This window comes from Rhinolophus hipposideros, assembly GCF_964194185.1.
Source record: "Rhinolophus hipposideros genome assembly, chromosome: 3".
Taxonomy (NCBI): domain Eukaryota; kingdom Metazoa; phylum Chordata; class Mammalia; order Chiroptera; family Rhinolophidae; genus Rhinolophus; species Rhinolophus hipposideros.
In genome coordinates this window covers 6,369,679-6,383,022 of record NC_138049.1, presented here as the reverse complement: position 1 = coordinate 6,383,022, position 13,344 = coordinate 6,369,679, and the positions used below count along the sequence as shown (strand labels likewise).

Sequence of the window (13,344 nt, the reverse complement as noted above, 5' to 3'; positions counted from 1 at the left end):
AAACTACCTATTGCGTTTTTCACAGAAATAGAACATATAATCCTAATATTTATATGGGACCATAAAAGACCCCGGATAGCCTCAGCAATCTTGAGAAATAAGAACAAAGTGGGAGGTATAACGATACCTGACTTCAAATTATACTACAAGTCTACAGTAATCAAAACAACATGGTACTGGCATAAAAATAGACACATAGATCAATGGAACAGAATAGAGAGTCCAGAAGTAAATCCATGCCTATATGCCCATTTAATCTACAACAATGGAAGCAAGAATGTATGATGGGGTAAAGACAGTCTGTTCAATAAATGGTGCTGGGAAACCTGGACAGACACATGCAGGAAAATGAAGCTGGATCACCTCCTTACACCATATACAAGAATAAATTCAAAATGGCTTAAAGACTTAAATGTAAGATCTGAAAGCATAAAATATCTAGAAGAAAATATAGGAAGAAACTACACAGACATTACCCGGAGTAAGATTTTTACTGATATATCCCCTCGTGCGAGGGAAGTAAGAGAAAAAATAAACACGTGGGATTACATCAAACTAAAAAGTTTTTTCACAGCAAAGAAAACCATCAATAAAACAAAAAGGGATCCTACTGAATGGGAAAAGATATTTGCCAATGATATATCTGATAAAGGATTAATATCACAAATCTATAAAAAAACTCACTCAACTCAACTCCAAAAAAACAAACAACCCAATTAAAAAATGGGCAGAGGACATGAAGAGACATTTTTCTAAAAAGGACATACAGATGGCAAACAGACATATGAAGAAATGCTCAACCTCACTAACCATCAGAGAAATGCAAATAAAAACCACAATGAGATACCACCTCACCCCAGTCAAAATGGCTATCATCAATAAATCAACAAACAACAAGTGCTGGCGCGGATGTGGAGAAAAAGGAGCGCTTGTGCACTGTTGGTGGGATTGCAGATTGGTGCAGCCACTATGGAAAACAGCATGGAGGTATCGCAAAAATCTGAAAATGGAACTACCCTATGATCCAGCAATTCCACTCCTAGGCATCTATCCGGAGAAATTCAAAACTCCAATTCAAAAATCAGTATGCACTCCTATGTTTATTGCAGCACTATATACAATAGCCAAGACATGGAAACAACCGAAATGCCCATCGGTAGATGACTGGATTAAGAAGCTGTGGTACATTTATACAATGGACTATTACGCAGCCATAAAGAAGAGTGAAATTTTACCATTTGCAACAACAGGGATGGACCTAGAGAACATTATGTTAAGTGAAATAAGTCAGACAGAGAAAGACAAGTACCATATGATCTCACTTATATGTGGAATCTAAAGAAAAGAATAAGTGAATGAACTAATCAGAAACAGTTTTGGGGACAAAGAGGAAAAATTGAGGGTTGTTAGATGGGCGGGGGGTGGGGATAAGGGGGAAGGTGAGGGGATTAGAAAACAGTTGGTAACCACAAAATGGCCTCAGGGTTTTTGAAAAATAATTTGGGGAACGTAATCAATAATGTTGTAAAGATTTTGTAGGGTATCTGATGGACACGTGTCCCATCTGGGAGACCACCTCAGGGATGCTGTAGATGCTTGAGCAATGTACTGTACACCTGAAGCTGAACAATAATGAATGCCAACTATAATTTTATATACATATATATTAAAAAAAAGAACTGTTTTTTTGCTTGCTACAGTCTTGTGGGATTCAGGAATGCAAACCCCTTTGGCTATTAGGGCCAAGTGATCCAGGGGCCCATTCTTTAGGTGGCAGCAGTAAAAGCTGAGGTGCCAGATACGTATAAAAGCTCCTTTTGGGACATACTGGTGACATGGTTTTATTATTGGAGTAGTCTCCAATAATAGGTGGGAAAGGTGTCTGCTGGCTTCCATGGTCCCTGGGGAGGATCGCAGGCAGCCCCTAAAGACATGCTAAATTAGAAGCCTGGCCCTTTGAAAGTATTTAGATAAACCCTTTACAGGGAAAGATGGGAGATAGACATTTTTTTGCCTGCACCTTCTGTGACAGCCAGTTTAGAATTGCTTCTTTGTTTGCTATAGTCCAACTGGACTCATGAATCGAAGTCTCTTTGACTTTTATAACCAGGCAACTGGAGACCTGTCACTTGGGTGGCTGCCATTAAGGCCAGGGTGCTGACGTGAGTACAATCTCCATCTGGGAAAATCCTGACGACTTGTAGTGTGCTGGAGGGAGAAGGTGGCTGCGGTGTCCTCTGGCTTCCCTGTTCTCTGGGGAGGATCACGTCCAGCTGCTAGGCTTGCTCAATGAGAAGCCTGGCTCTCAGTCAGCAGCTTTCAAAGTATGTACATAAATGTCTCTCATGGGAAGACTTGTGGGATGGGCAATTTTTCGTGCTCCCTCTGTGCTAAGCTCTGTGGAGAGTGCTCTGCACACAATGAGAACTGCTTATTGTTTGCTATAGTCTGTGGGTTGTATGGACACAGTCCTTTTGGTTTTCAGAGGTAGGCATTTTCAGAGCCAGTCCCTCTGGTGGGTGTATTGATAGTTGGGGTCCAAATCCTCCACTCCTCCAGGAGAATCTGGGAGTTGGGGGTGAAACAGGGCTCGGTTGGGACCCCCACAAAAGAGGCCTTGCAATGTCCCTGGCCTCGCCGTTCCCTGCCCTACAGTTTAACAATTAATTGATCAACACCCTCCGTGTGGTATGAGCTTAGGATGTCCCCTGTCCCAGTTCCCTGCTTTAGATAATTATCCTGAAACTTATGCTTGCTTACTAGTCACAATGCACCCCCCCCACACACACACATACACTGATCACAATCTTTATGGCCCAGCATTCTTTCCAGGTTACTGTCATCACTGCTCCTAGTTTGGTGATCACTTTAGAGAGCTACATTGCCAGAGGGGAGGCTCCATGCAGACCCCTGGAACCATCACGTAGCCTCTGGAGGAATGCCCAGATTTTCCCTTAAATATCCTAGGCTAGTCTAAGAATGTTAAGGCAGTTTTTGGAGGTGTTAACCCACTGTCTTCCCACACCACCAAGTGCTCTGATAATAAACGCTTGTTCTATGACCCAACTCCTGTGTCGGTCTGTTGGCTGAGTGGTGATGGCAGCACGAGCCCTGAACTTGTTTGGCCTTCTGTTTCAGGGATTCCCGCCCAAATGTATGGTGCAGTGCTGGAGATGGGGTTTATGGTGAAAGTGTGTCTCAGCCTTTCCTTCCCATTTCAGTGTGGGTATTTTCTCAATCATCTAATGTGTTGGTCACTCAGCTAGTTTCTGGATCTCTTCCAGAGGGCATTGCTCTGTGTGTAACTGCACTTTCAATGTGTCTGTATGAAGAGAGAAACTCAGGAGCCTGCTCTGTCACCATCTCGATCTACTCCTCCCCACCCATTCTTTCCCAGCTTCATGGTAAGGAGTGAGATATGGAGATGAAAGAGGGAGTTGTCATTCATTTGACTACATTTAATGAGTACCGGCTATGTGCTGGGCACTGGGAGTTATAACACAGGTACAAACCTTGCGTCAACAAAGCTCAGAATTCTAGCGAAGAGATAGGGAAGCAACATTTTAGAGTGATGAATCCATAATGGAAGTATGTACAGTTGTCAGAGAGCTTAGAGGAGGCAGTGGGGTGGGCAGATGGCTTCATGGAGAAGGTGACGTATCTGGGTCTTGAGTAGGAGCTTGGCAGGCAGGGATGGGCACACAGCCCTTAGACACTGTTGATTTATTAGTAAGAGAGACCAGTCACTGTTCCCAAACTACCTTGATCAGGTACACCCACTAAAAACGATTTCCTTTGTTGCTTTGGGCAGCACCATTAGAAATCTGGAAGTTGCAGTTTGCCTTCCTGTTGAATAGAGACAGTAACATCAACTACTTACAACCACTGGGAGAACAAATCAATGTATGCGATTTGCAAGAGCAAGTGTTTACTTATTAGAAAGCCTCCAGAGGGAACACACAGAAGGAAACCGAATACAGGAAGGAGAGCAGCCAGGCATGAAGCAGAAGAAACAAATGGAACTGGACCTCATTACCCTATGATGGATTGATCTTCTGTCACCGATTCCCAGACTCCCAACAGCTTCGACTTAAAGCTTATTCAATATTTTAAAACCAATTTAAAACAAATTTTTGAGGTTTTTTTTATATAAAAATATTGCATTAATAAAAAATGCATTAAGTTTAGGGTCAAGGAGCCTAACTGATGGGAAAAGCCTGACGGGGCACCAGGAGACATGGGCTTGTCTGGCTGGATAATGTATTGATAATATCAAGACCAGAGACCACTCAGCTTCAAAAGGAAAACAGTGGAGAGTAGACACAAATGGCTGACAGGAAAAACCTTAGAAGTGAATTGAACTGAAAGGAAATGTGAAAAGGGCTAATGATGGTGTTTTGTTAGTATTAGCAAAATTCAAACATGAGGGTGCATCAGAAGACTTCAGTTCCAAGGGGGATGGGGGCACAATTAGATTTTTATTGTTAGAGGCATCGTGTCATCCTTTCAAAGATTTCAGGTCAATGGAATTGCAGAGGTCATCCCCCTGGAGATCACTGCCATTTGAGAGAAATGTAGGGAACAAAAAATAAATTGGCTTTATTAAAATAAAAACCCTTTATTCTCTTACCAAATGGAATTGGGCCTTTTAGTTTGCTGAACTAGCTTGTTTGGTTCATTCTTTTCCATGTCCAAGAGTAGCTGTGGTTGAAATAAGGATACTTTGGACACTCGGTAAATTAGCTCATAGAGAATATACTGGCTATTCTGTATTCTTTTCCCTCCTCTGCCCTGCTCCTGGAAGGCTGAGTCCCATGGGCTCTGTCCCTGGGATCCCTTATGGCTGGCTTTCAGTTGGGTGTGGTCAGTGGGAAACATCAGCATGAGATCAGAGAGAGAGAGAGAGAGAGAAGTCAAGATGTCTGACCTTACTCCCTTCGTGCTTTGGGCCCATTTCTGGCAATGCTGGACCCTCCCTGATTACACCTGCAATCTGGAGGCCTCTCCTCCATGGTTGCAGCTAACAGTGTTATTCCCCCTGTAACGCCATTTCCTCTTTTTGCCCCTTAAGGCGTAGGGTAGTCATGGCTCCCTATTGATGCTGGACTTTGAGGCTTTCTACATCAATTTTGGCTCTTGTGACCCTACCCCACCACTGTAGGTCATCCATGACCCTTCAATTAAGATGTCTTCATGTGCCCATTTGAGTCGGAGTTTCTTTCATGTGGGATCCTGAATGAATGTGAGACTTAAGAAAAGATGGTAGCAAGAGACCTGAGTAGTTGCCTTCTGTTCTTGGGCAGTGGTGGACCAGCAGACTTTTTCAGTTTGGTTGGTTGATTTGCTTTGTTTTCAAATAAGAGGAATACAAGGCTGGCCCCATGATCAGAGCTAGAGGAAGGAAGGAGCTTCATTTCAGGGAGGTCTTATTGCAGGGCTGTCTCCTCTTTAATTCTTTCTTGGTTAACCCTCTCCTGAATTAACTATTCCTCCTCTGAATCCCCATCATAGCGATTGTTTGGCATTTAATAAAATAATATAAACTCCATGAGATCAGGGACTTTATCCGAGAGCCCACAACTAGCCTAACTTATTATAGGTGTTTAATACATGTTTCTTGAATGAATGGAAGCATGTCTTTTTCTTTACAGGTGCCACCATCACTCAACAAACATCTATTAAACGTCTATGCACCAGACGCTGTCTTGGGCCTGGGGAAGCAGGGATGGGCCGAACACACTCCAGCTGAAGAGAGTCCTGCCTCTGTACACTTGTCCATGCAGTGCCCTCTGCTGGCATGCTCTTTTCCTTTTTTCTTTTTTATTGGGGCATATTGGGGAACACTGTGTTTCTCCAGGGCCCATCAGCTCCAAGTCGTTGTCCTTCAATCTAGTTGTGGAGGACGCAGCTCAGCTCCAAGTCCAGTCGCCGTTTTCAATCTTTAGTTGCAGGGGGCGCAGCCACCATCCCATGTGGGAATTGAACCGGCCACCTTGTTGTTAAGAGCGTGCGCTCTGACCACCTGAGCCATCTGGCCGCCCCTGCTGGCAAGTTCTTTATCATCCCTATCTCACTGTCCTCTTGACAAACTCTGACCCATCTCCTAGGACTGTTCCAGGGAAGCGTCATACAAAGCTATACATTTGCTAAAGTTTGGTTTAGTATATTACTATCATTATTTATTTCCTATCAGTCTCTCCTACGAGCTTCTCAAGAGAAACACACTTATCTGTATTTTTCCAGCAGGATAACTGGCCTATGCAAACACTCGATTTAATGTCTGCTGACTGATGGGGTTTGCAGACACAGGCCCCTTGGGTACCGCTCCTCTGTGCTGAAGGCCAGCTCTAACTTGCTTTCTCCCACTTTTCCAAGTTGAACAGGGTTTCACAACTTTTTTTTTTTTTTTAAATTTGGGCTACCTCAAACTTTAACAGCGAGGTTGGATGGTTCCTCCTGACTGAAGGATGAAGGGGATTAGTAGAGGGGTTGGGCACCTTGACAGCTTTATGTTAAGCAATGCTCTTCACCTTACTGCTACTGTTTTACAATGAGTAGAGGGTAGGGTATCCCTCCTTGGAAGCCTCTATCCATGTTTGTCATCATAAAAACATGTGGATGGAAGTGGCGAGACCAACGCTATTTCCCAGAGCCTCAGGCTTTACCCTTCTGTGCTGCAGTGAGCCAGAGGCGAGGCGGGTCTCAGGGTCATTATTATTCCTGAACATCAGGGCCCCGTGAGCTCCCATTTAAATGCTCCTGAGCGAAAATGAAATCAATAGAAAGAACATTTGCTGCATCTGCTATAGAAATGGCAATTCAGTCCTAAAAATCCCAACATGCTCATGGCTAACATTTTAGGAGCCAATGAGAAGACCTGAATTCACTCTGTTTATTTAGTTATGCTAATACTGAGTAAATACATCCACAGAATACTTTACAGGGTTACACTTGTATATGCTCTGATTTTAGAGCATTCAGATATTTAAAATTCTCTACTGTGAAATTAAAATGTTCTGGAATGTCTACGCTGATTTATGAGGTTCCTGTCAATATAATGACTAAAGGCTTTATCTGGGTAGATTTGGTGTTTAAACCCTTGTTAACATCTGTACAGTATCCTGTAGTATCAGGAGGAAATAACGAGCAATTTCATCAGCTGTGCTGGTTTTTATTTCTTTCCCTTAAGGTTTTGGTTGATCATAATTAATAAATAAAAGAAAATGTATTTGCATTTCCTTAAGCACATCAGAGAGTAAGGCTTGGTAAACAACATTTTTTACCTAATGAAGACTGAAATATAATTTAGCATAGTTCATGATATTGCTAAACAATAATGATATCCTTGCCTCATATAATAATACTTCCATCATTTCATTCATGGAGATAATTTTCACAAAAGATTCTACGCAAAGATACCTTTGAAAAAATAAATGTGGGGCTAGCATTGATTTCTCCGATTCAGAGGTTGTTAAATTGTTTTACGATTTAGGCTACAGACTCCTCTGATCAAGCTATGTTCCTTACCCCTATTCCATATACCTCTCGGGAAAAACTATCATGGAAGTACTGACACATCCCAGATGGCCACTGGGACATCTACAGCTCTACCCAGAGTCGGAGAGTGGTTCTGGAAGGACTGTGACGGTGGGCAAGCCACGGCTTCACCCCCATGGCTGTAGGCTACTAGTCTGGTTTCATTTTTGCACAGCGGAATGCTCAGTGGCCTTAGGAAACAGCTCTTGTCATCTCCACCCACACCCTGAGCCCTGCTTTGAGGAAGAAAGAGGGCACTTTACCTGAGTAACTGCTTCTGAGGCCAGGGGGCTACATTCACCTTCGTGGTACGCTTCCTTACAGTCCCGGCAAAAGACGAACTGCAGAAGAACACACACGAGTTAGAGACGGGCTTGCTGGTTGCATTTGGACATAACATGTCTTTCCTTTTCTAAGCTCATCACATGCATGCCTCTGACTTGTGTGGTGGTTTCTGTGCCAAATTAGGGTTTGCAAAGAGCAATAAAGTTATATTCAGATGGAATTGTTCACTCTTTACTAAAGAGTATTCCAAGCACTGTAGAAAGGTTTTAAAGATGGAGTCACATTTCCTTTCTTCAAGATGTTTCTGGTCCAGTAGAAGACACAGTAATGCAAATAAATACCTGTAGTAAAGTGTTATTGGTGTTAGAATATGAGGAAAACAATTTCATTCCAGAATCTCACATCTAATATTTGTTTACATACATAGAAGATTGATATGTCCATGTTAATGGACTTATTTTTGTACTGAAAGCCTATTGTGGAATGAAGAAATGAGCTGTTATGGGCTGAATTGTATTCCTCACAAATTCATATGTTAAAGTCTTTTTTTCCCCTTCAAGATATAAAACCTTATTTTGTATCGAGGTATAGTTGATGTATCACATTATATCAGTTTCAGGTATACAATATAATTTATTATTTGTATACATTGCAAAATGACCATCACAGTAATTCTAGTGAACATTCGTCACCATACATAGGTACAGAATTCTTTTTCCTTGTGATGAGAACTTTTAAGATCTACCACTGTCTGAGGCAATTTCAAATAAGCGATATAGTATTAGTAACTATAATCACCATGCTGTCCGTCACATCGCCAGGACTTATTTCTTTTGTCACTGGAAGTTTGTACCTTTTGACCTTCTTCACCCATTTTGCCCACCTCTCATCCCCCACCTCGGTGACCACCAAACTGTTCTCTGTATCTATGAGCCTGGTTTTTGTTTGTTTGTTTTTAGATTCCACATGCAAGTAAGATCACGCTGTACTGGTATTTCTCTGTCTGACTTATTTCACTTAGCATAATGCTCTCAAGTTCCACCGATGTTGCAAATGGTAAGATTTCATTCTTTTTATAACTGAGTAATATTCAAATATATATATATATATATATATACATATATATATTCACTATATATCACAATTTCTGTATTCATTAATCCATCTATGGACACTCAGGTTATTTCCATATTTTGGTATATAATTACTCGTAGTAGTCTCTTACGATCCCTTGAATTCCTGTGTTAGCAGTTGTAATGTCTCCTCTTTCATTTCTGATATTACTTATCTGAGCCCTATCTCTTTTTCCCTTGGTAAGTCTAGCCAAAGTTTTGTCAATCAAATCATATGGTGAAGTCTTAACCCTCCAGTCCCTCAGAATGGGACTGTACTTAGAGACAGAGCCTTTAAGTTGGTAAGTGACGTACAATGAGGTCACTCGAGTGAGCCCTGATCCAATAGGACTGGTGTCCTTATACGAGGTTAGGACACAGACGCACACAGAGGGACAAGCACGTGAGCACACAGTGAGAAGGCAGCCCTCTGTGAGCCAAGGAGAGAGGCCTCGGAAGAAACCAGCCCTGCCAACACCTAGCTCTTGAGCTTTTAGCCTCCAGAACTGTGAGAACTAAATTTCTGTTGGTTAAGCCACCCAGGCTGCGGTCCTTTGTAATGGCTGCCTCAGACAGTTAATCCACGGATCTTCTCAGCCGGGTGAAAGCACACTTTTAGGATTCACATACTGCAGAACTGAGGAGACTAGCTAAGGGGCCCACTGCCCCCCACCTTCATCTTACAGAGAAGTTCCACTACTGCTGGAATCCCTAGACAACGTCCAGAACATCCTTCCTCGTCGCCAGCCACGCTCCAGAGGCTGCTGTCTGACATCCCATCAGCTGCCCAGCGAGACACCAGGGGCAAACCACCTTGGTGTCTGTGCCTCAGTTTCTCATCTGGAAAACCAGAGTCACTAGGATAACTATTTCATGTGACCACTGGGAGAGGTCGGTGACAGAATACATGGTAACTGGCTACCACCATCCCGGGCACACAACATGTTCCGAACTTGAAGGAGATGTCCATCTGGAACTGCTTGTCTCCTCCCACATTTCACAGCTGAAGAAGGTGCTGCTTCACTAGGAAACAGGTTCCCTTCGACAAACGTTTCTCTTACTAGTTGGGGATGAAAGTCTCTCACAGCAGAAACTGTGTTCAGAGAACACATTCTAACAGAGAGGAGGGCATGGCCAGTGAGGATGGTGTGGGGGTGACAGTGCGGTTTTAGAGAAGAGCCCCAGAAGGAGCTGATGCGCTTTCCATTGAGCAGTGGGTTCAGTCCCTCCTGCTTAAACATGGATGTGCTGACTGCCCGACCAGTAACATGTGCTGCCAGTGAGGACGCGCCGCTTCTGGGTGAGGTCTGAAAGAAGTGGCAACTTCCACGCCTGTCTCTCGGGAAACTTGCTCTTGAAGCCCAGGATTCCATGGAGAAGCTCACGTGGGGAGACACTGGGGCCCGTGGTCTATAGCCCCAGCTGAGCTTCACCAGCTTGCCAGCCATGCCTGGGCCACGTTTCCGTTCCCAGATGAGCTTCCAGTCCCTGGCTGAGCTGCCCCAGTCAATCCCACATGGAACAGAGACCAACTGTCTTCACAGAATGCTGCCCAAGGTACAGGTTTGTGGGGAGCAAAACAAAATAAAGCAAAATAGGACCAAGATCATTGCTGTTTGAAATCACTACGTTTTGGAGTGTTTTTTAACACAGCTATAGAAAACTGGCATAGTAATGGTCCCAAACGTCTGGAAGACTTGAAAAGTTCGAGAGGCTTGAAAGCTCTCAAATTAATATATTCTATAGCTCAAGCCAGGACTTTAGTTCTGTTTTGCTTAAACAAGACTGATTTGAGCTGATCAACAAAACCCAGAACAAACTGGATAAAACCAGCTTTATCCCCAAACACGTCACATTACTCCTTGCATCAAAAGAATGGCCTATCCAAGACAGCTTTTCCTTCAAGTTGTCTTCCCAAGGAAACCGATTTCCCACCTCCCCTACGTCCAAGTTCTTGCTTTAACAGCTCACCTGAAAATTATTTTAATCTCAGGATACAACAAAGAAGAAAGGCAAGTATTTTATAAGGAAAGGCCTCTTCTACAGAGATATCACAATCTAGTATCTCGTAGCCATCACTTTTCAGAGTATTAAAGGCTTATTATTTTTTCTCACAGCAAAGAGACTGAACCCAAATTTTGTTTGCTATAAACTATTTAAACGTTCAGGTTGGTGGGAGGGGGATGTGTGTCATTCATTACACAAATTACCAATATCACCAGGGTTTAATTTCTGACATTTTTATTTTCCCTGAACTGAAAGCTAATCCAGTGAATAGGGAATGAATTGGATACTAGAGTTACCTCTTCAGTTTTTCATTTTATTTTAAATGCATTTGCTCATCTTTGAGTCTGCCTCAGACCTAGCATTCTGTTCTCATGTGCTACCATGAACATCGTGGGCTGTATTGTTCAGTCATTGAGAAGAGCTCACTATGTTATTGCACCCCACTGCTTTCTATGGAAGCAAGTCTGATCTCTTGGCATGACAGGAAAAACGCTTCACATCTTATTAGCTAGTGGATGAGATATAAAATCAGTTTCATGGTACAGGAACACCCTGGAGGTTGATCAGTTTGTCAGAATAAATAGGCCTTTCCTGACACAAAGACATTAAACCCCCTTTCACACCGGTATTACAAAGAATGGACTGTGAAAAAAAAAATGAAAAAGAAAGCGCATGTAAAAAATAAATCCTCACCACTTCAATATGGTAAAAAGCGAGCAAAAGCTGCAAGAATATGCTGGTGATAATTTAACAGTAATGCACTTGTTAATTTGCTTCCATTTAAAGAGTATTAACTTCAATTTAATTACATCATGCAGAGGGCTTCCTACTCAAATAACTCGAGTCTGTCTCATACAAATGAGGAAATATCCAGAAGGTACGATTTGATCGTGAAAATGGTCGAGTTTTGAATTACATTATCCAGAACTCAAGACTTATTGACGAAATGCCCATACATATGCTTACACCTCCAGTTCCCAAACTGTGTACCAAGGCACCCTGGTGTGCCACAACCAACTCACAGGGGTGCAGTGAGATATTTTAAATTCTTGAGGAAAACACAGTGATGCCCAGTATGTATTAGATACTATGTGAATAGTAACTCAAAAAGTTCACAGTTCTGGAGACTGTGTCTGATGACAACATATCTTTGCAAAGCTGGGTTTTTGGAGGTTACTGTGATTAAAAGAATAAAACAAAATGAAAACAAAAATTAAAAAACCCACAACTACCACATCAATTTGGAGCAGGAGATGTCATCATTTAAAAATGAAGTAAAAGTCTTTCTTCTTTCAATTTATGTGAACTATTTTTTTCCCCAAATGACTATTAGGGTGCTAAGACATGAATTCTTGTTATGTTATTTGGACCTAAATATTTAATAAACAAGACCATTAGGCATGACTTGCGGCCTAGAAACACCACTGACTGAGCTGCTAAGGGCATGGCAAACAGAGGACATCTGGGGAACATGGCTCCTTGAGATACTGTGTTGGGCTGCTTTGCAAACACACCAACGACACAGACATTTCTAGAGAAAGAGTTGGAGGAGAAGGCCGATCTGGATCCAGTATTTTCACATTCACTCTGCTGACCTGTATGGCTCTTCTCTGGGGCACATGGACCTTATGTTAACCAGTAATGTAGAAAGGTGCCATTTACCCGGACACTTGCTCTTAACTAACCATGGCCTCACATTGGCTGAGGCTCTCTTAAGACGTCTTATGAGTAAATACTGAGTGGACGAAACCACCAGATGTTTATATAGTGTACTTTTCCTGGATTATTTTGTCTTGAGTTTGATCTGATAAATGCTACCAATTTCCTTAGTTTTTTTAAACTTATTTTTTAAAGCCTTTAAAAATTATACAAATATGTAATACATACTTATTCTGTTGGTTCTTTGAATGCTATCCACCCTTATTAGATTTGATCAGAAAGCAATATACATGAACTGTATCATCTTAGCTCCTGTGAAGTTAGTTTTATGTGTCAACTTGGCTAGCCTATAGTCCCCAGTTAGTCAATGAAATACTAATCTAATTGTTTCTGTGAAGGCATGTTGTAGGTCTCTAAGGCCTATAATCAGTTTAATTTCAGGAAGAGAGATAAACCCAGAGAATCTACCTGGGCTTGATTCAATCAGTTGAAAGATTTTAAGAGCAGAACTGAGGCTTTTCCGAGAAGAGAGTTTGTGGACAGGACAAGAGCTTCAGACTATGCCTGAGAATCCAGTCTGCTGTCCTGCTGGCCTGCCCTGTGGATTCAGGACTTGCGAGCAGCCCACCATCACATAAGCTACTTCTTATAGTCAATCTCTTTCTCTTTCTGGGTATGTCACTATAGATACAGATATATAGATACCAATATATCTATATGCATTTATAGATTTATAGATCTCTGG

At 42.2% G+C, this 13,344-nt stretch overlaps 1 protein-coding gene across 1 annotated transcript in view; it reads right to left on the bottom strand.

Moving 5' to 3' along the window:
• PRKN (parkin RBR E3 ubiquitin protein ligase) overlaps positions 1 to 13,344 on the bottom strand; it is a 1,140,411-nt gene that overhangs the window by 22,027 nt on the left and 1,105,040 nt on the right. The window contains exon 10 of the mRNA XM_081044895.1: positions 7,800 to 7,877. Within this exon, the coding sequence (XP_080901021.1) occupies positions 7,800 to 7,877 (78 nt within the window). The remainder of the gene's footprint in view (positions 1 to 7,799; positions 7,878 to 13,344) is intronic.